This window comes from Lissotriton helveticus, chromosome 3_1 (assembly GCF_964261635.1).
Source record: "Lissotriton helveticus chromosome 3_1, aLisHel1.1, whole genome shotgun sequence".
Taxonomy (NCBI): domain Eukaryota; kingdom Metazoa; phylum Chordata; class Amphibia; order Caudata; family Salamandridae; genus Lissotriton; species Lissotriton helveticus.
Window position 1 is genome coordinate 402,486,250 of NC_136061.1, and position 21,737 is coordinate 402,507,986.

Genomic DNA, 21,737 nt, shown 5'->3' on the forward strand with positions numbered 1-21,737 from the left:
TCACAGACAAAACCACCGCCATGTGGTATTGCAACAAACAAGGCGGGGTAGGATCTTGGACCCTATGTCATGCGGCTCTGCGCCTCTGGACATGGCTGGAATGTCATGGCATTTCTTTGGTGGTTCAACACCTGGCAGGTTCTCTGAATGCCAGGGCGAACGAACTCAGCCATCGGTGTCTGATGGATCACGAATGGCATCTTCACTCTGAGGTGGCGCAATGTCTCTTTCAACAGTGGGGAGAGCATTGGTTAGATCTATTCACCACAGAAGAGAACGCGCAATGTCTGCTGTTCTGCGCGTTGGAATTTCCAAGGCGGCATTTGCTCGCTGACACTTTTCGTCGCGAGTGGACTGCGGTCTGTTGTACGCATTTCCACCTATACCTCTTCTACCCAGAGTGCTGAAGAAAATCAGGCACGACTGGGCCCAAGTCATCCTTGTGGGTCCGGACTGGGCTCGAAGAGTTTGGTATCCCGAGCTGCTCAGTAGGAGCCTGGATCCCTCTATCTGACTGCCTCTGCGGGAGGATCTTTTGTCGCAGCAGCAGGGGGTGGTTCTCCACCTGAACCTGTCCAGCCTCCACCTACATGCGTGGAGATTGAGCGGCGACAGTTGATTTCATTTGACTTGCCTCCCGAAGTCTGTGATGTCATTCTGGCAGCCAGGCGTCCCTCCACTAAATCGGTATACACCTGCAGGTGGAACACATTTGTTGCATGGTGCACAGCCAAGACTGTGGATCCCCTTTCTGTCCCTCTTTCTGAGGTCCTTTTGTTCCTTCTTTCTCTGGCCCGGCAGGGCTCTGCTCTGGGTACTATCAAGGGCTATCTTTTGTCCATTTCTGCCTTTCTGAGGCTTCCAGACCAGCCTTCTCTTTTTAAGTCCCCTGTTGTACAGAGATTCTTAAAAGGCATTACTCATATGTTCCCTACTGTTCCTTTCATAAAGCCTCAGTGGGACTTGAATCTTGTCTTGACTTATCTCATGTGCGCTCCCTTTGAGCCGCTTCACAATTGCCCTTCTAACTTTGAAAACTGCCTTCCTGGTGACCATCACCTCTGCCAGGAGAGTGAGTGAGCTTCAGGCTCTTTCTTGTAAGCCTCCTTTTCTGTCGGTTCATCCGGACAAGATTGCGCTTCGCACTCATCTTTCCTTCTCGCCAAAGGTTGTCACTGCCTTCCACATCGAGCAGACTATCACCTTGACCACTTTCTTTCCGCCTCAGCATCCTTCCATAGAGGAAGAGAGGCTCCACCGTCTGTACCCAAAATGTGCGCTCTCCTTTTACCTGAATCGCACACAAGCATTCGGGGTGGATGACCAGCTCTTTGTTGGCTATGCAGGCGCCAAGAAAGGCTGGGGTGTTCACAAGAGGACTATCTCCTGCTGGGTCGTCTTGTGTAGCAAGGCCTCTTATTCTATGGCTAAAAAGGAACCTCCAGTGGGGATGCATGCCCATTCTACCAGGGTGACTGCAGCTACTACAGCATTTGGACATGGTGCCCCCTGCAAGACATCTGTCAGGCTGCCACGTGGGCTTCGCTGCACACTTTTACAAAGCATTATTGCTGTGACAGTCAGATCCGGAGGGAAGGCTTTTTTGGCCCTTCTGTTCTCCGTGACTTTCTGGTGTAATCGTGTTCACAGACCCACCACCGGGGTTGGTATTGCTGGGCTATCTATTCTAAGGTAAGGAATCTATCACTATCATGTCCTTTTCAGATGCTACTTGTGTAACGATATATCTGTAAGAGACATTAGTTAGTAATAGATTCTTTTCCGCCCCACCCATCCTCCCCGTTCTGCGAACTGATTTGTAGGGTTAAGGTCATCCTTTCGGGCCCTAGTTTCTATGCACCAGTGGTCAGTATCTTACATGGCTCTGTGCTCCTGTCGCAGAAAGTTGTGTACAGAACTGACGTCCGGCCGTGTGGGTGCGTCTAAGTAGCTCCAGTGACGTCATCTCAGCGAATACGACGCCAACGACGCACGTGAAGCCGTATGACAACGCCTATCGACGCGCAGGGGTACTGCTGACGAAAGCTTTCCAGATCAAGTCTGACGCCTGGGGATATTCTAAGGTAAGAAATCTATCACTAACTAATGTCTCTTACAGATATATCGTTACACAAGTAGTAACTTGTGCGCTAAGTGCTTTTGGTCTGGACTGGAAGGGTGTGTTATCCCCGCTGGTTTAGTTGTTATTGGTGCTTGCTGTTAAGGAAAGGTATGGCTAGGCTGTGGGGCAGCATGGAGTCTTAATCCAGTAGTTGTTTGTTTGGACAGACAGTGACTGTTTTAGTGATAGTTCCAAGAGTTGCTCTGAAGATTGCTCGGGCTGCTAAGACTGTAGAGTTGGTGCACTGGGGTTATCTTCCGTCAGTGTTTGACTCTTGTTTGAAAGGTTGTTGAGAGAAAGGGTCCTCGACCATGCAAGCCCCCTCAGGTAAGACAATAGTTAACCTGTCATAAGTTGATTGAACCAACGTTTGCCTTGGCTGGTGTGGACCGAGGTCTGATATAAGAATAATGTGGCCCATTTATCTACCTGATCTAGAACAATGTATATTTGCTCACTTGTGTAGTTGCTCTAGAATGGTAAGCCCAAAGGTTAACGTCATCAATAGTGTCCCCGATTTGACCCTCATTACCTTGTTCCTTACCTACCCCAGAAGTCCTGGTAATTTCTGTGGTATAGAAATAACGGAGATTACATGTTTTTGGGAAAAATATTTAGAAATCTGTGTTTCAGCACCATTTCCCGGATGTTTTCTAGTGAAGTCTTACACAGGCATTTTGGCTGCTTTTAGCAGCCGAAATCTCACAGATAAAAAGCAGAATTGTATAATTCCAGTGGGCCCAGTAACTTCTGTTTTAGGTGTTTACAGACAACACATATTGAGAGCATTAGTCTGCACACGTGTAGCCCCTCTCATGCTTAACTGTGTCTGAACTGAGGGAGATTGTCAGGCTTCAGTTTTGTGTACTGAGAAGGCGGCTACTTGGCCAAATTTTGGTTTAACTTTGGCCCCATTGCAACTAAAAATCCACATCATATTCTTATGTAGGAAATGAAGGTGGGTAAGTTCCTCAATTACTTAATCCAAAATATCTAGGGCTATGTCAGGTAATGATCTGTAATTAGATCTATTTTCTCCCCTTCTTTCTAGGCCATGTGTGATTCAGAGAATCCAATTATCAACCAGTGCTTCGACAGGATGGAGCTCACAGATAAAAAGAGGCCAGAAACAGTGAGTACAGCATAATGAGCAAAGAGTGTAGAGCGTTTTGGGAGAACAAAGGGGAAAAGGAGATAGGGGTAAGAATGTATAGTGTCTGGCTATGCGAGGGGGTGATTATAGCTATAGTTTGGGCGCATGGCATGGAAGAAGGTTAGTCAACTGTGGCATCATTATATTCTAATTGTCAGATAGGGATTTTTGTTGCCTACCAATGTGGTCCATCTACATTTTGCAAAAAGCATATTTAAGTTAAGGAAGCAAGCAGTTTGTGGAGTGCTCAATAATGTTTAAAGGTGCCATTGTTAGTATTTACCATTTCTCTGGCCATCCACATATTCTTCTCTCTCCCTTTTCAATCCCCCACTTTGTTTCTTAACTTGTTCTTTCCCTAAATTCTACTTGTTCCCCCTAAATGAATGGCCTTGCCTTTTCACTTCCCTCTTTTACCACAATTTTCGTAATTGTTGGTCTGTTTGTTTCTTGTCTTCTCAAGGCAGCCACTCAGTTTAAGAATAGCCTGTCCAAGCTGATGGAGATCTTGATGTCCAAGGACCCTTCATACATCCGCTGCATTAAGCCCAATGATGCCAAGCAGGCAGGTGGGTCCGTACTTCTTGGTATGAGCTTCTGTGCCAGGCTGAGCAGATGCCAGGCATGCTTGACTCGAGACCGTGCATGTACTCAACTATGCCAACCCAACCCACAAGTCTGACCCTGTCTGTACTGCACTGTTATGCTGTCTCTGCCAGCTGCACCCTCACACTGAACTACTCTGATAACCACAGTATTACCTGCCTTGGTCTATAACATTCTCGTTTTCCAAGCTGCTCTGATCGATGTTGTGCTGTCCTGTCGTTGCTAGCTGCTGTTTTACTTTAAGGGACTACTCTGTTAGCTGCAGTCACCATTGGCTTCATGGATGTATTCACAACTGCTTTTCTAGCTGTAGTGTTACCCCATCTCTGTTAAGTGCTGGCAGCTTTGCTCATAGTCAGTGACTTGTCCAATAGTCCATATTATGTTCCTATAAGTCTTAGTTTTGGCCTCCCTCTCCTTTCCATGACTAAAAATGGCCAGTGACAGGTGGGAAATCTTTTTTAGGCACAGATCTCTACTCAGCTATAGTAAGTACCTCTGATAATCGAACTCAATGTCCATATGTTCTTTTGGTTGTTGCTTGGCAGTAGCAGAGCTTGGACTTCAGTGTCTGGCAGGCCTCCACATGGAATCCCGAAACTGACTATTTTGTACCTGACCCTTTCCTGTCCTGACAAACGCTCAGTACAAAACCTACAAAGAAACATTGGTGATGGCTTGCATGTTAATGTTTAAAGAGTTTAGACTTTCTTTCACTTCTCACCAATGGCCTCAGTTAGAAAAAATGCTACCCCATGTATGCCAGTAACTCATGCGTCAGCTAAACAGTCAGAAAAAGCTCTGTTTTACCAGCCTAGCAACATGACTCTCTGTTCACCTTATGTTGCTGGGTGGTGTGCCATTGGTTAAGGCTGGTGCTCCTGATTGCAGAACTGTTGGGGTATTGCTGTAGCCCGTACCGTTTGGTGATGTTGTTTGATGTTTCAGTTGAACACTGAACACCAGTTAATTTCTGAAGTTTCAGCTGGTAGTTACGTAGGGTTCCCCAAATCCCATAGATGCTTAGTTAAATATCCCAATTGTGACGGACCATTATTGAGATATGTACCCAAATCCAGCTCCAGGTAAAATAATAGGTCTCCCATAGTTGTATTGGGTGATCCAAATTCCCACCACCGAGCTCCAATGGGCCCTTAAACTAGACATTGAGACTCTTGGAAACCAGTACATTGGCAATTTTGTTTTTGGGTAGAGTTCCGTGTTCATTTTCAGTGGTGTTTTTTCTGTTGAGATGGAATCCTTAACTTATGGGATATTCTTAACACATTAGCCACCTGGGCTGAATGAAACCCAGCATGTTATCTCTCCTTCCACTCAAGGACATTGAAAAACTAAGGAAACGGCTGCAGCAGACTCTGTATATTGTAAAATACTCTCTAGCACTTTTGTTGTGTAAAGGGCAGATGTACCATATGAGACTTGATATATTATGACACACTGTCTGGTACCTTAGCTCTACACACTACAACTTGTATTAGTTAAAGACTTGAGACCTAAATGTTTTCAATATAACCACACTCCTGCTCCCATCAAATCCTTAAATATCAGATACCACTGGCCACAGAGCCCCATGTTATTTGCACCCAAATAGGGCTCCATGTTATCTGTAACAAAATGCGACCCCAAGCACAATAATTGTGTTCGAGGTTGTATCCTACCCTAGAAGATGTATTTATTTTATTTATTTAAAGAGTTTTATATAGCGCTAGCTAGACCCGAGGGTACCAGAGCGATTTACATGAGATTCAACAATGTTACAGAGTTACATTCAGTTACAATTGCATTAGTTACAGACAAAAAACATTTAAAGAGCATAGAAGACTCGGAAATGCAGTGGAAGAAGGGAAAGGAGTATGGTAAAAGGGGTAGGAGGGAGATATGACGGAGACGAAGGGAAAGTCTGCCCAAGGTCCGACTGGGTAGGTGAGGGCCGAGGGGGAAGTCCGCAGCCCATCTACTCTATAGCTATCCAGTAGCTCCACCGGGCATCGGCCAAATGGCTAGGTCTCCACGGAAAAACAATTAAAGAGCATAGAAGATGAGAGGAAAGGAGCGTAGAGGGGTAGGGGTTAGGGTAAAGAGGTGAGAGGGAGGTATGACGGAGAGACGAAGTAAGACTGTCCAAAGCACGGCTGGGTAGGTCACGGTCGAGGAGGAATTCCACAACCCATCTCCTTTATAGCTATCAGGTAGCTCCACCAGGCATCAGCCAGATAGCTAGGTCTCCACGATCGGAGGTAAGTTCAGCAGGTTCTACGTCTTGATGGGGGAAAGGTGACGGTCAGTTTGATGTCCGGTTTTTGTCCTAGAGTAATAGCACAACATGGTGTGGACCACTGTGGCAGCCATCTTGTGGTCAGGCAAGGGAATTCTGACCTTGATGGTACATTCAGGCCGATCCCCAAAATTCCAAGTGACCAAACTAGGTGCCAGCAAGTCCTCCGAGCTCTTATAGTGATCACTAGAGCCCACCCTCTGCTCCCCCACTCCCCGAATCCAAAGCGCATCTGCTGTTTGTATGAAGAATCCTGTGCTCAGGTGTTTGATTGGCCACCCAAGATGGTGTTCCTTATTCTAATTGCCCTACATTCCTATCTGTAAATTCTAGAACCATGTCTGTCTAAAAAAATGTTGAGTTGGTGTGTAATTTCTTTATGCACTATCTGAGTTCCAAACCCTCTACAACTTACTGGAGTCTGGCATTTACTGCTTGCCTTCAGTACTCTAGGTGAGTCATTTCCATTTGAGGTTAAAGGAGAATTGTTTTGAGGTTTTAAATAAACTGAATACATATCACTTAAGCTCAGCCCATGCTCTGGGTTCACCGTTATAAGCTTCAAGTCCTGCCTATTGATTGGTTAAATGCCCAAGACTGACATTTCTACATGGTTCCAAACAAGACGTTTCAAACAATTATTCAAAGGTTTGGCTCTGTGCTATGAAGAAGTCAATGTGAATCCTGATTTCCGACAGCTACAGAGTCTCAGACATTGCGGTATCCTTAAATAATAGGTCTGCAGGGCCTCTTGACACAATAGTACATTATATGCCTTGCCTATTGCCTTGTCCCTCTTGCATTGCAATGCAGCCATAAATGTGGCACTTAAGAAAAAACCCAAGAGAAATAAATGAGTAACTTGGTTATCCATTTTGAGTGCAATAGTGCCCAACACCATCTGGCACCAGCAGAAAGACAATATCCCCAAATACTTCCTAACAACTACTTTCTGCAGGAGAAAAGACTTGCTCATCCTTTGCCTCACAGTACTGCACTGGATTTCCTCCTTGAGTGCATGCACTTCAAGGTGACTGTGTAAAGAGTAACTTGAAGTACACCTCTTGTGGTCTTTAAACTTGCTCTCCTGTTTGTCATCCGCAGGGCGCTTTGATGAGGTTCTTATCCGACATCAAGTAAAATACTTGGGATTGATGGAGAATTTGCGGGTTCGCAGGGCAGGATTTGCATATCGACGCAAATATGAAATCTTTCTGCAAAGGTAGGTATCAACACGTAGCAGTATTGCCAGAAAAGCATGACAGGTCATTCTTTAAAATGTTATCAACATTTGATATGAGCTCTTTGCATCATCTGATATGGTGATTTGTGTAATCTGTCAGTCAGACTATTTTTATAGCTATGGTGTCATAGTTTCAAATATCCATGATCTCCCTAGCACACTCTACACTTGCCAATAGCAGCTCTGACTCACCTGTTTCGGGTGACATTTCTTAGACCTTAGTCTTGTGCTGCCTCTGAAACCTTTACTTGGAGTCCTGGGTCAATCAGTGGTTACTTAGCAGTGTCCTGTGTGTGCATTGTGGTTTACCAGTGGTGTTCCAGTGCCACAATACTCTTGTACTTTGAAACTCTAAATCAATCTGATACAGGAAATTGGACTCCACTAGATATGCGCCCAGTCAGTGCTCAACGTTATAAACGGAAAATGAATGAGTGGGACAAGGAAGTAACATAAGCTGAAGAGACGTGGCTGCGTAATGTCTTGCGCAGAACCAATAAGTAAGTAGAAAAAGATGTTTTACTTATAACAATTTGCTCTAGGGAACTCAAAGGCAGCGGCCACCAATGTGCCCAAAACAATCTCCTGTGCAACACAGAAAGCAGACCAATTATTGTTCATAAGGGACAAGGAAGTAACTTGTTCATTTAAAAGGGAGAGGGGCACACAATTCTAGAGGGAACTGAAAACTGCCACAGGCCATAGATAACACCTCAAACGTTATTATAGCTCCTTAGGGTAAGGCATTACGTTTCTGATAACATTGGTCCAATGGCTGGTCTTATCCTATAGGGCCTGAAACAGATCAGCTTTAACCTGTTTAAAAGTGTAGCAGAAATATAAAAGGTGGGATGAGATGCAGGTGCATGGACCATGGCCCCAGCTGGTGTCCAGGTTGGAATAAAAGATATCACCCCTAAAAGTAGAATAGTGCCAGAATAAAGACTCAAACCCTGACCAAAAACCCAGCACTCAAACAACTTGGACCCAACCAAGCAAAGCCTGTGGTGTTCCATATGATGACCAGGTGACCCATTGTCTGGTTAGAGAGACAGTTCAGAAAGTCCAAGTTGGTGAATTCCAGGTCCTGCATGTGACTGGAAATAAAACTATCTCCTGAGCCATTCGGACTAGAAAGATAATTCTAACATTCCCTGAATCAGGGCAGCCTACTCTTGCTAGCAGATCTGGACTACACATTGGAAGTGTTGAAATGCGCTACCTACTGGTTGTTCTGGGCCCAGAGACAGTGGGTATACAAGGTACTCTGTAGTCGTGGGATGGGCTAGGAACAGTGCAGACTCTCAGTGTCTGGGGATGATGGAGCAGCTCACCATTGCAAACAAAGCTACTGATACTCATTGCTTCAGCTGGTTGCAGCAACCTCTTGACTTAGGCATGACTTATTCCATTGAGATCTCCTCCAGGCAAGTCTTTCATTAAGCTGGGTCATGGCTTTCTGCACTTGGATCCTCCAGGCACAATTAAATCCACCTTGCAAGTAGGTAAGTATTTCCCTATCCCTATCTCCACATATCTAGCAACAAGGTTCTTTCCCAGGCTTTCCCAGATTTAGGCCAGTCATGGAGGGATAATGACAAAAGCAGATGTTCCACTCCTGGATCTACCAAAATCTTCTCTGGTGCTACAAAGGATCTCCTTTATGCTGACTTGAAACACTTAGCTAAGTAGTGGCTGACAAAGCCAGTTTTCCCTCCTCTGGTGGTTTGACCAATTGGGGAAGGCTGCTCCTTTTGAATTTGCAGGTGTTTCTTAAATCCTGAAGGTGTATTTTTCTACTGCAGTAGTCAAGTGTCACAGACTGTCTGATGTGACGGATGTGTGTGTGGTCCCATGCGACTCCCTGTTGACTCTTTCTGACCCAGATGTGACAGAACAGATTTGCATAAAGGCGCCACCCCTGCACACTGATGTCAGATGCAGATTCAGAGCTCTGTTCCCTATTTTGTTGGCCTTCTGACAACTCCTAAAACAACACCGACTCTAGTATACTAGGGAACGATGTCCCTCCTAAGACTACAGGTTTCAAACCATGTAATGACTGTAGAAAATAGATGTCTTTCACAGATCCTCATGAAATGTGTAATCGGTGTTTGGGCTCGAAGTTGTGCAACAAGCATGCTCTCATTCACTCGAAAGTGAGACGGGATCAAGAAGCTCCAAGTCTAGTACACTCCAGTGATCGCTCCAGCGATAGGTCAACTTTGCAGTTGAAGTGTTCCGGTAAGTCAATTGAAGTCCAAATGCAAGCACTAGAAAGCAACACGGGATTTAACTCTATCCCGCCACTCTCTATCTAAAGACAATGCGCAAGGGCGTCACAATGCCAGTTAGTCTCCTTCTAGATGTAATATTATTGTGATTTGTATAGCGCATTAATAATCAGATCACACATTGCGGAGTCATATCCAAAGTTGGTCTTGGTGCAACCCGAACTCCCTGGGCCATTCGGGGCACTGCAGAAAGTTACTGCCTTAAGAAGCCCATGCTACAGATATTTGTTATTATTCCAGCTCCCTCTTAGGATCATTGGAGCCCTCAGTTGCATTGCCCGTAGTGGATCTGTCCTCTGTGCCGTCTGCCCCCCTTGGACCTATTACAGGCTCTGTACTGATTTTGGTACAGACTTCCACCCTGCTCCATGGCCTACACAAGTCCCTCCCTCATCAAAAGAGAGGTACCATCACCGCTGGTGCTGGGCAAGTGTCCAATGCTGGTTCTAATGTCTGATCCTGAACTGACTTCAGCCCAATCAAGAGCAATGTCTCACTACAAAATGACTAAAGCACAGCCAGTCAGTATGCAGCCTAACTCTGATCCTATGGCTGCGATACAGTGTATGTGACATCAGAGGCCCTATTATAATTTTTTCTCTGATTCTGACTAAAACTTATCTTCAGCCAGAAATGATGATGGTTGGGATGGGGATAATTTACCTTAAGAAAGAAGACAGATAAGAAGAGTCACACAGCAAGAACAGAAGGCTGAGATACTGACTTGGCGCCATCCCAGCCAGCCTGCCTGTTGACTATGCCTATTGCACCAAAAGTCGACTTGTCCTGCAGCTGCTGAGTCCCCAAAACCCGGGAGACCTGCCAGCCCTAGCCCAGGAACCTAGACCTCCGAGGTACAGTGGAACTGTCCCCTGCATCCTGCAGACAGCACAAGAAGGACCAAGTGGACCCCGGCCCACCAAAAGCTGCCGCCGCCAAGTACCACTGCACCCGAGTCCCCCAGCCAGTGTCGAAGTGGGCCAACATTGTTAGTGTGGTCCTCAAGGTACAAAGTCCACTGTGGAGTGACCACTCGTGAACTCCCCAACATCGCCTGCAGCCTCTGTTGACAGCCCCCTCAAACCTGACACCCAAAGACCCTATGCACCCAGATACCCCATCCTGAGGGGAAGAGGACCAAAGGTGTCCCCTCATTCACCAAACTGGTCTCACAGCCCCCTCAAGCAGCCCTTTTCTAGCACGACCATTCTCTATAAGATAACATTGAGCACCCAGTGCTATTTGGCGCGTCTGCACCTGGCCGCCCTAGTGGAGCTGGTGCTGTTCTTCTGGTGATTCCTTGGACTTTGCCCACCACTCACCTTAACTCTTGGAGAAGTGTCCCATAAGTCGCTGACAAGAACTGGCGAAACGCATATGATTTTCCTCCCAAACAATAACATTTCAAAATGCAAAAATTGCACTAAGTAACTGAAAAGTATTTCTCTTTAAAAACTTACTTTCCTGAACGATTTTCTTTCGATGCCTAAACATTTATAAATATACTTGCTATTTTTATAAATTAGTGTGGATCTCCTTTTTGAGTTGTCTCATTTATTGTCTAGTGTGTATGTTTTCAGAGGTGTTGCACTCCTCTTTGTTAAGCCTTAGGCTGCTTGACCACACTACCCCATAACTGAGCACCTTGGGATTGCCATAGCATGTTCCCTGTCCACTCATAAGGGAACCCCTGGACTCTTTACATGATATATCTCATTTTTATATATCATCTAAAGAGCTATCTTCCTACAATCATTCCAGGGTACACCGTGTGTAGACAATCAGCTTTTCTTGGAGTTTTTCAGGGTGAAAAAAGGGACAATTGTGCAGAAAAGGACCCACATTAAGATCTTCTAAGTACTGGCCAAGAATTAGCCACCAGAGGGTCTCTGGACCTATTCCACTGGGGCTAAGGCTGCTTCCAGTACATTGGCATGCAGAGTATCTGTCCTTGACATCTGCCAGGCTATGATGTGGACATCAATGCGTACATTCATAAACTATTGCCTTGATAGTCTGGTCCAGAAGGAAGGACATTATACCCACTCAGTCATGCAAGACTTTTTGGTCAGAGGCAGAGCTTTCCACAGAAGGTGGTACTGGTTTGGTATCTGTTCTAAAGGTGAGAAATCTTTGTTAGAAGAATCCATCCAAATAACACGTTACTTAATTTCAGTAACCCTCTTTCTGGTGGATACTCCATCTAACTGCAGATTCCTCACTGCCCTCCCCATTCTGTATAGTGGCCTCTTGAGTGAGTGAAGAAAGAAGTGAAAGAGCAATCAAGGTTGACAGCCTGAGAAGAAACTTCTCTTTTGTTTTGAATAGGGCTTCATGACACAAGCTCCTCTCATGAACCTGAAGACTTTCAGAGACAGACGAGCACGAGTGTGCAAGCCATACATGTTTTTAGTTCATTCCTAAATGCAGACATTTATTGACACTAAAATAAACGAGCATTGAAAATGCAATAGGTCTCGCCTTTGATTAAGTTAAAGCCATTTGCTTTGCTAATGGAATTGTATAGCAAAGCAAATGGCTTTAATTCAATGAAAAGTGAGACATATTGCATTTTTAATGCTTGTTTGCTGATGCTATTATTGCACTCAAGGTCCTTAAAAATATGCTGATATCTGATCTTTCGCAAGCATTATTCCACTCCAGCCAACCAGGGAATCTCAAGACCCTTGTCATAAGTGAGCCAGTCCATAATAATATCCCTGGTTAGACGTGCATCCTTGTTTTCTCACACTGCTAACCATAACAAGGGTGGACATACTCTGAAATAATATCCTATATACGGCAGATGCAATTCACTGTGACAAATTAGGTGAGAGGATGAAATGGGAGCTGCAAGAAACTTTCGACAACCTATTTTCTTCAGGCTGAATAATATTGCATTTGGAGATACCCGTACACCTGACCCATATAAGCTGCATTTTGAAAATTTGCAAGATGGGCATTGGACCCCCCACCCTGGGTTGGCGTAGGCTAAACAACGTGCCAGTAGCCTTTATTAGTTTAATCCAGCTGTAAGCAATAGGTGTGGCCCCCCTGACCCATTAACAGCAAAGCTTAATCCCAAATATGAAAAGGTGCTAGTGTATTTTAAACTATTATTTTCCACAGCAAGAGTGCACAATTGCTGCTTTATAGGACCGCAGGACATAATATAGGATTTTGTTAAATTGGTGCGCAAATCTAGCGTGTCCTTAAAGTCCATAAAGTCCATAATCCTGGTACTAGTAGACGCAGGGCTCTTGCTGTGCATGCTATCAGCCTTGTGTCATTCACATACGGTTATTAAAAAGGGTAACTGTGATGTGGAGAAGTGTGGCTCACTGGTTAGAGGAGGCAGACCCTGAAGCAGAGGTCAGACCCGGGACCAGGGTTCAATTCCCGACGCGGCAGGGTTTTGAGCCCAAATATCCACGGACTCGATAATTCTCGTTTCAGTGCCTACTCGAATCACGGGTTCACAATCTGCAGCTCTGGGCATTAGCCTGCTTAATCTCCACTACGGCCCCCCCGCGGCGGGATGCCTGCGTTTCACCTTGGGGATGCCCATTACGGGTATCTCACAGGGAAAAGCCAGGACGGGTTCCCAAGGCAAGCGCCGAGATGCCTGCAGGTAATCGAGCGCTATATAAGAACGCATAATAATAATAATAATAATTATGTGTCCTTGTGTATTATAACTGGTGCTCATGTAAAGCGCTCCTATTCATTCGAGTCGAGCTCACGCTACACTAAACCGGAAAAAGCAATGCATTTACTGGTGTAACTTGTGGAAGTCCTGCAATTAACTGCAGAGCTGAAGCGTTGTCTTACTCTGAAGTGTACGCAACTAGGGGCGGGGTTTGTTTTATGAGTAGGGTGGCTATCACCTCTGCCGTGGGAAGAAGGGTTAGGCTTCAACCTTTCGAGACGTGTATAAAAACAAGAACTTACAAATGTAACTTCGCCTCTGCTTTCCTAAGAAGCCGTCTCGCTCTCGTTAACCCCTTCGCTGCTAGGCCTTTTCCCCTCCTGTGCTAAGCCTTTTTTTGGCGATTTGGGGTAGTGCGCGCTTAGGCCCCTGTAACTTTTTGTCCACATAAGGTATCCACGCCAAATTTGCGTCCTTTTCTTCCAACATCATGTGGATTCAAGAGGTGCCCAGGGTTTGTGGATTCCCTTGGAGGGGTCCCAGAAATTAAGCAAAATACAGTGACATTTTAGTTTTTTTCAGAAAAATGGGAAAAACGGGCCGCAAATGAAAGCCTCTGGGTTTTTCCCTGCAATTGTTATCAAAAAAGGGTTTGTGGGGCTGAAATCTCCATTTTCTCAGCTTTTAGGGAATGACAGTCTTTTGTCGGAGAACCAACATTTTTCACACAGTTTTGGCATTTTTCTGGGACATAGCCTATTTTTGCTATTTTTAGAGCTTTCAACCTCCTTCCAGTTAATGGTAGAAATGAGTTTGAAAGCAATAATGGATCCTGGAAAGCTATACATTTTCGTAAAGTAGACAAAATTCTGAATTCAGAAAGGGGTCATTTGTCTAAATCCATGAACGTTTCGTTAAAGAAACTAACATTTAAATATTGGATTAATTGAAAATGAGTTGAAAAAAACAACCTTTTGTCTCAACGTTTTCACCTATAACTTCTTAACAGCTCTTTGAAAGCAATATACCGTTACATCCGTGTGACCTTCCCGGTTGTGGGGATATATAGGACTTCTAGTTTCACCAAGAACCCGACGAACCCAGAGCCAAAAACTGAGCAGCAACTTTCAATGGTATTTTATTATTTACTGGGTATAGAGCACTTATTCTTGGAAAATGTATACATGGAAAAATCGGTATGAAAGACACCTATGTATTTCTGAATTGGGTACAAATTATAGAGTTTAGAAACAGTATATATTTGTACATTTTCAAATTGGAAATACTCATACTAGCATTTGAATTATTGGTCATTTTTCAAAAAGATTTTTTTTTTAAACAGTCTTTCATTGGGAAGGGAGAAATGCCTGAAAACTCAATACGTAATAACAGTTGATTTACAAATCTGAATTACCCTAAGTCTCCCGACAAACACGGTACCTCACTTGTGTGGGTCGGCCTTGTGCCTGCGACAGGAAACGCCGCAAAATGCAACGTGTTCACACCTCAATTTTGCAGTTAAAAATTGACCCTTTTTGGGCAAAGTGCCTAGCTGTAGTTTTTGCACCCTAGCTCTGCCGGCACCTAGGGAAACGTAGCAAACCTATACATTTTTGAAAAGTAGACACCCAAGGGAATTCAGGATGGGTTGACTCGACTGCCTCCCACCAGGTTCTGTTACCCAGAATCCCTTGTAAAGCTAAAGAATTGACAAAAAAACGCATTTTCCTCACATTTCTGTGGTGGAAAGTTCTGGAATCTGTGTGGATCAACACATTTTCACCCACCCAGCGTTCCCCCAGGTCTCCCGAGAAAAATGGTACCTCACTTGCCTGGGTCTGCCTAGTGCCTTCGACAGGAAACGGCGCAAAATGCAACGTGGTCGCACCTCAATTTCGCAGTCAATACTGGTCCTTTTTTAGCTATGTGCCTACCTGTAGTTTTTTAACCCTAGCTCTGCCGGCAACTAGGGAAACCTAGCAAACCTATACATTTTTGAAAAGTAGACACCCAGGGGAGTTTAGGATGGGGTGACTCAACTGAATCCCACCAGGTTCTGTTACCCAGAATCCCTTGCAAAGCTAAACAATTGACAAAAAAAACGCATTTTCCTCACATTTCTGTGGTGTAAAGTTGTGGAATCTGCGTGGATCAACGAATTTTCACCCACCCATCGTTCCCCAAGGTCTCCCGAGAAAAATGGTATCTCACTTGCCTGGGTCTGCCTAGTGCCTGCGACAGGAAACAGCGCAAAACGCAACATGTTCGCACCGCAATTTCACAGTGAGAACGGGCCCTTTTTTGGCTATGTGCCTACCTTTCGTTTTTGGAGCCTAGCTCGGCCAGCACCTATGGAAACCTAGCAAACCTATACATTTCTGAAAACTAGACACCCGAGGGAATTCAGGATGGGGTGACTCATCTGCATACCACCATGTTCTGTTACCCATAATCTCTTGCAAAGTAAAAAAAAATGTTAAAAAAAATGCATTTTCCTCACATTTCTGTGGTGGAAAGTTCTGGAATCTGCGTGGGTCCACAAATTTCCACCCACCCCGTGTTCCTCCAGGTCTCCTGAAAAAAATAATACCTCACTTGCCTGGGTCTGCCTAGTGCCTGCGACAGGAAACAGCGCAAAACGCAATGTGTTCACACCGCAATTTCGCAGTGAAAACGGGCCCTTTTTTGGCAAAGTGTCTATCTTTTGTTTTTGAACCCTAGCTTGGCCGGCCCCTGGGGAAACCTAGCAAACCTATACATTTTTAAAAACTAGACACCCAGGGAAATTCAGGATGGGGTGACTCAACTGCCTCCCACCAGGTTCTGTTACCCAGAATCCCTTGCAAAGCTAAACAATTGTCCAAAAAAACGCATTTTCCTCACATTTCTGTGGTGGAAAGTTCTGGAATCTGCGTGGGTCAACAAATTTCCACCCACCCCGTGTTCCCCCAGGTCTCCTGAAAAAAATTATACCTCACTTGCCTGGGTCTGCCTAGTGGCTGCGACAGGAAACAGCCAAAATGCAATGTGTTCGCACCGCAATTTCTCAGTGAAAACGGGCCCTTTTTTGGCGAAGTGTCTACCTTTTGTTTTTGAACCCTAGCTCGGCCGGCCCCTAGGGAAACCTAGCAAACCTATACATTTTTGAAAACTAGACACCCAGGGGAATTCAGGATGGGGTGACTCAACTGTCTTCCACCAGGTTCTGTTACCCAGATTCCCTTGCAAACCTAAAAATTGACCCAAAAAACGCATTTTCCTCACTTTTCTGTGGTGGAAAGTTCTGCAATCTGCGTGGATCAACAAATTCCCACCCTCCCCGCGTTCCCCCAGGTCTCCCGAAAAAAATGGTACCTCACTTGCCTGGGTAGGCATAGTGGCTGCAACAGGAAAAGGCCCAAATCGTACGGTGGAGAATTTAAAATAACCAATAGCAAAATTACCTTCTTTTTTGGGGGGGGGGGGGGCACCAGAGTTTTTGGCCTGGGGATCGGCGGCAAACTTGTGAAACTACCAAACCCAAACAGTTCTGAAAACTAGACACCCGGGGGAGTCCAGGGAGGTATGGCATGCGTGGGTCCCCCAATGTTTTCCTACCCAGAATTCCTTACAAACCTTAAATGTAGGTAAAAAAAATAACTTTTCTAAATGTCCTACCATCCAGCGTTCCCCTTGTTCTCCCGAGTAAAATGATACCTTACTTGTGTGGGTGGGCCAAAGCAGAACAGGCCAAAAATGTATTTTTAAAAAATTGTAGCATTCAGGATTCACAAATTAAGCACAGAGAATTCAACTGTTTTGGGGGTCATCCTAGTCACAGGCCTTTGGCCCACCCACACAAGTGAGGTATCATTTTACTCGGGAGATCAAGGGGAACGCTGGGTGGTAGGACATTTGTGCCAGCACGGAGATCCCACGCAAAAATGTATGGAAAAGTGTTTTTTTAACCTAAATTTAAGGTTTGCAGGGATTTCTTGGTCGGAAAACATTGGGGGACCCACGCATGCCATACCTCCCTGGACTCCCCTGGGTGTCTAGGTTTCAGATCTGTTTGGGTTTGGTAGTTTCCAAAGATGCCCGCCGAGCCCCGGGCCAAAAGCTCAGGTGACCCCCCCAAAAATAAGGTAGTTTTGCTAAAGGTAACTTTTAAGTCTCCACCGTACGAATTGAAAAACCAACCAGTTCACTTTACCACTCATGGATGCTCCCAAAAATTATTTTGCGTGTGGTACAATCTAAAACAAGCAGGTACACATAGCCCAGGGTTTGAAGGGCAGTCGGGGCAGTACATACGAACCTCCTTCCGTAAACCTCTTCGCCAACAGACTCTACATCCGACTGGGAAAGTCTTTTGAGGTTGTAGGAGGAATTTGATCAGAAAAGTGGCGATCTTTCGATCTGGCAACATCTTCCACCACTCCAATTCTAGGAACACTTGCCTGTTCCACTAAAACAAGGCTGCCTATTACAGACTCCTGAAACTTTACAAAAGTCATCTTTGACTGGGGACAAGATTTCTGGAACACAACAAAAGCATTAAAGGTTGCCAAGTGGAAAAGATGGATAGCCAACTTCTTGTACCAAATGTAAGCCGTACGAAGAGCAGCATACGGTTCCAACCTCTGATCTACTCTGTCAACACCACCCATGCACACAGGTTTGCGCGCTTCTGCAACCTGACCCCAAACAGTCACCGGTTCAGTGCTTTCATCATGTATGGAAGTCAACATGTAGACATCTCTCCTGTCTGAAAACTTCACAGCTAGAAGCTCCTCACAACGCAATGCACTGCACTGTCCCCGAGCAAGTTTTTGACAAACAAGTTCTTTTGGGAAACTTTTACGGTTTGAGCGGATTGTGCCACAAGCAACAGTGTCCACTTTGGCCAATTCCCTGAACAACCGCACACCAGTGTAGAAGTTATCGACATACAAATGATGGCCTTTGTTAAAAAATCCACGACCAAGTTCCCACACAATTTTCTCAGTCACTCCAAAAGTCGACGGACAACCAGGGGGGTTAATCCTGGATTCCTTACCAGTGTACACCCTGAAATTAGAGACATATCCAGTCAGACTGTCACACAGCATATAAAGCTTAATTCCATAGCATGCCCTCTTACAGGGAATTTATTGCCGAAATACCAAGCAGCCCTTGAACAACAGCAAAGACTCATCCACTGCAATTTCTTTCCCAGGATAAAAGATCTCAGGAAATCGATCAACGAAATGATCAATGACAGGCCAAATCTTGAAAAGACGGTCACAATCAGGGTGATCTCGTGCCAAAGCAGAACTATTGTCAACAAAATGCATCATCCGAAGCAGAAGCAAATACCTATCACGACTCATGACTGCCGGAAATATAGCTGTTGCCATCAAGGGACTAGTAGACCAATATGAAGCCATTGATGGTTTCCTAAGCAAGCCCATGAAAAAAGTTAAACCCAAAAACTTTTTAATCTCCAAATTTGTGGGAGTCCACCGGGTAGCTCTAGCGTGGGGCTTAAGGCTGGCACTGTTCACCCTCAAAAAAAATTCAGCATACAAATTAGTATGCTCTACAATCTCTGCCAAAAACACATCATCTATAAACAACTTGAAAAAATCAATAGGCAAAAAGTTTTCAGTGTTCAACCTACACCCTGGAACACCAGTAAATTCAGGCAATGCCGGCTGCACCATGCCTGGTGCAACCCAGAGATCAGAACTTTCAACGTCAAGTCTTGCAGCCGCAGGCTGCCGCCCAGCTGCCTCTGTCACACTACACCAACTGGAAGTCTAGCAGCCCCAGGCTGCAGCCCAGATATCTCTTGCCGCACTATTGGCACAGCAATGTCCTCCGCAACCACAGGCACTTCATCCACACCAAACGTAGCTTCATCAGCACTGAGAGTATCTTCATCATCAGATGAAGCCATGTGTAAAGAAAACTCACTACCTGAATCTTCACCTCCCACCTCTGGCTCAGAATCAGAGTCAGTCTCTGTACCATGGTCAGAGGAAGAATCAAGAAGCATTCCAACAACTTGCTGAGCAGTAATCCGGCAGCTAGCCATTATCCTTACAAATAAAGGAGTCTGCACAAACAACTCAACAACCCCAACACTATGCAAAGTAAGTTAAAAAATGTAAGCCTTTATCACAAATATCTATATTTAGAAAAAATATACAATTCACTTACAAGACACAACTACACTCACCAGCACCTACACTGCAAAGACACAGCAAATAGGCAACGATATCCCACTAGTAAGAAGAAAAAAAACTTACATCTACAGAAGTACACATCAAGAACAAATGCAAAACATGTTTTACAATCTGAAAAAACAGAAACCAAACATACTCGTATTATTACACACTTAACAAAAAAACAATAACATTAGAATTGAACACAAAAGGTCTCTTACCAAACACATGCAACTACACAAACAGCAGAACAACAGAACCACCAGTAACGGAACCGCACACTGCAACAATCTAAAGAGAAAAAAAAACAATACACATTAGAAGAAACAAAAACAACACACATTACAACAGGCTATGTCACAGGGTATGTCACAAATGGGGTGTCTGTCCCCATGGGGGGCAGAATAAAAATCCCCTGGAAGCAAACCTACGGAGGGCAGAGAGGCCAAATAAAGACACTAATCGGCCCCAGGAGGGGTCAGAACATACTTTTGAAAAAAATGGGCCCAAGGAAGCGACCCTTGGCCAAGGGGTTCCTTCCTATAAAAAAAAAAACCTCGAGTCTAGTGGGCTTTTCTATCCCCCCCTGGGTCTAGATTCGGCCCAAAAACCAGCTGATGGGGCAGAAAAGTCTAAAATATTCATATTGCCCCCTGGAAGCGACCCTTGCCCAAGGGGTCGCTCCTTTATAAAAAAAAAACAATCACTGGTGTCTAGTGGGCTTTTCTGCCCCCCCCCCTGGGTCCAGATTCGGCCCAAAAACCAGCTGATGGGGCAGAAAAGTCTAAAAAAAAAAAAAAAATTGTTGGCCCCTATGAAGCGACCCTTACCCAAGGTGTCGCTTCCTTTACAAATAAAATACAATCCCTGGTGTCTAGTGGGCTTTTCTGTCCCCCCTGGGTCCAGATTAGGCCCAAAAACCGGCCGATCTGCCCCCAGGGGGGGCAGAAAAGTCTCAAAAAAATTGTGGGCCCCTAGGAAGCGACCCTTACCCAAGGTGTTGCTTCCTTTATAAATAAAATACAATCCCTGGTGTCTAGTGGGCTTTTCTGCCCCCCCCTGGGTCCAGATTCGGCCCAAAAAACGGCCGATCTCTAAAAACAATTGAGGGCCCCTAGGAAGCGACCCTTACCCGAGGGGTCGCTTCCTTTTTAACTAAAATACAATCCCTGGTGATCCCCCCCTCCCCCCCCCCCCCCGGCCGGGTGCAGATCGGCCAAAAAAAATAAAGAAACAATCCCTGGTGTCTAGTGGGGGCATTTCTGGTGGAGGATCGCGACGCTGTGTGCGATCCTGAACCAGAAATGCTCTGCATTGGGACATCAGGGGAGAGGAAACACTGTTTCCGACGCCTCAAGGCACCAAGAAACGGCCCCCCGCCCCACCGGAGTACCAAAAACCTACCTGGTAGCTGGACGCGCTGGAAACAGATGGCTTCCAGCGCATCCAGCGCTTCCTGATGACGTCGGCGCGCGCTGTGCGCGCTGACGTCGCCAGGAAGCGTGGGGGGCCAGGGGGTGGCAGCGGAAAGTCTTCCGCTGCCACCCCCAGCTGAAATCCACACGATCGATGGCCCAGGGGGGAGCGCCAGCGCTCCCCCCGAGGGCTGTGCTGATGACGGAGCGGTTCTGTCATCAGCGTCGGTTGGGCTGTGCAGTTTAACCCCGTCGAAGGGGTTAAACTGGTAATGCGGGCGGAGCGTAGATGACGCTGGCAACCTGTGCAAGTTGCTGCTCTCTCGTCTGTGAAAGTGCATCACTAAACAAAACGCAGCACTCTCGACAATCCACAGCAGGACGGATACATGACGGAGATACGGGTCGCTGTTCAGGACATTAGTCGGTCATTTCTCACTCACTTGATGGCATAGGTAAATAACTCGAAGGAACGAGATTACAATGGGGCCATACTTTGACCACGACGTGAACCTGTGAGACCCAGGGGACTGGAATGGCTGAAGAGCCGTCCCTCAAAGCCTGCTTTTGATCTCGGCAATACGAGAGTTAAGTGTATTTTGACAGATTGCTTTTGAGCGCCAGCAGGATCGCCTTTATCATGTCTCTGATCACTCTAAACGACAATGAATCCAGTGTGCGCCATTCATCCTTCTCACACACTCAATAGGGTGGTCATGCCATGGCCGAAGACATTATAATTGGGTGTCATGTTCCAAGTAAAAGCTTTAT

At 45.5% G+C, this 21,737-nt stretch overlaps 1 protein-coding gene across 3 annotated transcripts in view; it reads left to right on the forward strand.

Annotated features, from left to right (window-relative positions):
- Nucleotides 1–21,737, forward strand: part of MYO1C (myosin IC) — a 457,043-nt gene that overhangs the window by 344,851 nt on the left and 90,455 nt on the right. For all 3 annotated transcript variants that reach the window (XM_078680174.1, XM_078680173.1, XM_078680172.1), the window contains exons 17-19: nt 3,174–3,254; nt 3,739–3,844; nt 7,282–7,399. In XM_078680174.1, coding sequence (XP_078536300.1) covers nt 3,174–3,254; nt 3,739–3,844; nt 7,282–7,399 — 305 coding nt within the window. The remainder of the gene's footprint in view (nt 1–3,173; nt 3,255–3,738; nt 3,845–7,281; nt 7,400–21,737) is intronic.